Source organism: Mus caroli, chromosome 4 (genome assembly GCF_900094665.2).
Source record: "Mus caroli chromosome 4, CAROLI_EIJ_v1.1, whole genome shotgun sequence".
NCBI lineage: Eukaryota > Metazoa > Chordata > Mammalia > Rodentia > Muridae > Mus > Mus caroli.
In genome coordinates this window covers 121,916,846-121,918,623 of record NC_034573.1, presented here as the reverse complement: position 1 = coordinate 121,918,623, position 1,778 = coordinate 121,916,846, and the positions used below count along the sequence as shown (strand labels likewise).

Genomic DNA, 1,778 nt, shown 5'->3' with positions numbered 1-1,778 from the left:
ATTTTTACATTTTATTTTCTGTTTATAAGTATTTTGCCTGCATGTATGAATATAAAGCATGTGTGTACCTGTACCTGCATAAGTCAAAAATGAGTATCAGATCCCCTGGAAATGGAGTCATGGATGGTTATAAGCTACCACATGGGTGCTGGGAACTGAGTGTCCTCTGTAGGAGCAAGGGCTCTTAAACACCAAGCCGCCTCCAGCCCCACATTTTTATTTCCTTTGTATCCATGTGGGTGTATGTATATGTCCGTGTGTGAGGATACCCCAGGAAGCCAGGGCACCAGATTATTTGCAGCAGGAGTTAAGGCAGTTGTAAGCTGCGCGATTTAAGTGTTGGAAGCCAAACTGGTGTCCTTTTAAAGATCAGTAAATGCTCTTAACTGCTGAGCCATTTCCCCGACCCAATTTCTCTGCTCCTTCTCANCATGCATGCTGCCTCAACAGCAGGGACACACGGCCTTTGGTACCCAAGCCCACCTTACCTCTTCCACATCTTCATCCAGCTGCTCATTAGGATCTACTTCTCTTACTAGGTCTTGTAATTTCTTCTTGGTCAATACCTTCAGTGAATCGAGGAAAGAGTTTTCATAAGTATGAAGGAAGCAAATCTATTGTGGCTACAAAAGACAGGTTGTCAACTCCCTGGGTTTAGTCTCGTTCAGACAGNCCTGCCATGTGGCACAGCTACAAAGGTGCAGTCCAGACACAAGCTCTCATGGGAAAGAGAACAGTGTGGAGGGAGAGAGGTGGAGAGCACTTTAAAGCAGAGGCCAGCATCTAACTTGTCTGGCAGCTTATGCAGTTTCGTCTTCCATACTCTCTGCATCTGGCTAACAGTTCCAGCTCGTGTGCTGGCGCAGATCTTTAATCCCAGTACCAGGTAGGCAGAGGCAGGCAGACATCTAAGTTCGAAGTCATCCTGGGCTACAAAGTGAGCTACACAGAGAAACTCATGTCAAAACAACCCTTTCCCCCCACACACACACACAAAAAATAAAATAAAGAGGAAAGAAAGGAAGGAAGGAAGGAAGGAAGGAAGGAAGGAAGGAAGGAAGGAAGGAAGGAAGGAAGGAAGGACAAGAAAAGAGAAAAGAAGCTGGGCAGCGGTGCCGCACGCCTTTAATCCCAGCACTTGGGAGGCAGAAGCAGGCAGATTTCTGAGCTCGAGGCCAGCCGGTCTACAGAGGGAGTTCCAGGACAGCCAGGGCTACACAGAAACCCTGTCTTGAAACCCCCCCCAAAAAAAAAGAGAGAGAAAGAAAATCTAACAGTTCTATGAGGGCAACCAACATGTAACCACCTAAATTATTTAGGTATCTGAGTATATCTAAGTAATGTGTAAGCAGCTAAAGTTATCACCCCTCTTTTCTAAGGAAAGGGATGCCACATCTAAATTACATTAAAACATGATGAGGGAGCTGAAGATTCGGCTTAGCTATAGATTACTTGCCTNGCTTGATCCTACAGTGGATTCCCAGCACCACAAACAGTGTGTCCTCCCAACCCCTTTTTGTGAGGCAGGTCCTCACAATGTAGCTCTGGTTGTCCTGGGGCTCACTCTGTAGACCAGGCTGGCTTTGAACTCAGAGCTGCCTGACTCAGCCTTCTGAGTGCTAGGATTAAAGGCTTTACAGCAGTTAGGTGTGTGTATGTTTACATGTGCCCACCATAATGCATATGTGGAAGTAACTTGAGGAATTAGGATCTCTCCTTCCACCACAGACATGGGGACTGAACTCTGATTGTCAAGCTTAGCAGCATGTGCCTTTACT

At 46.3% G+C, this 1,778-nt stretch overlaps 1 protein-coding gene across 1 annotated transcript in view; it reads right to left on the bottom strand.

Annotated features, from left to right (window-relative positions):
• Positions 1-422: 422 nt before the first annotated feature.
• Taf12 (TATA-box binding protein associated factor 12) overlaps positions 423-1,778 on the bottom strand; it is a 10,290-nt gene continuing 8,934 nt past the window's right edge. Inside the window, exon 4 of the mRNA XM_029476498.1 lies at positions 423-566. Within this exon, the coding sequence (XP_029332358.1) occupies positions 444-566 (123 nt within the window). The 3' untranslated portion in view covers positions 423-443. The remainder of the gene's footprint in view (positions 567-1,778) is intronic.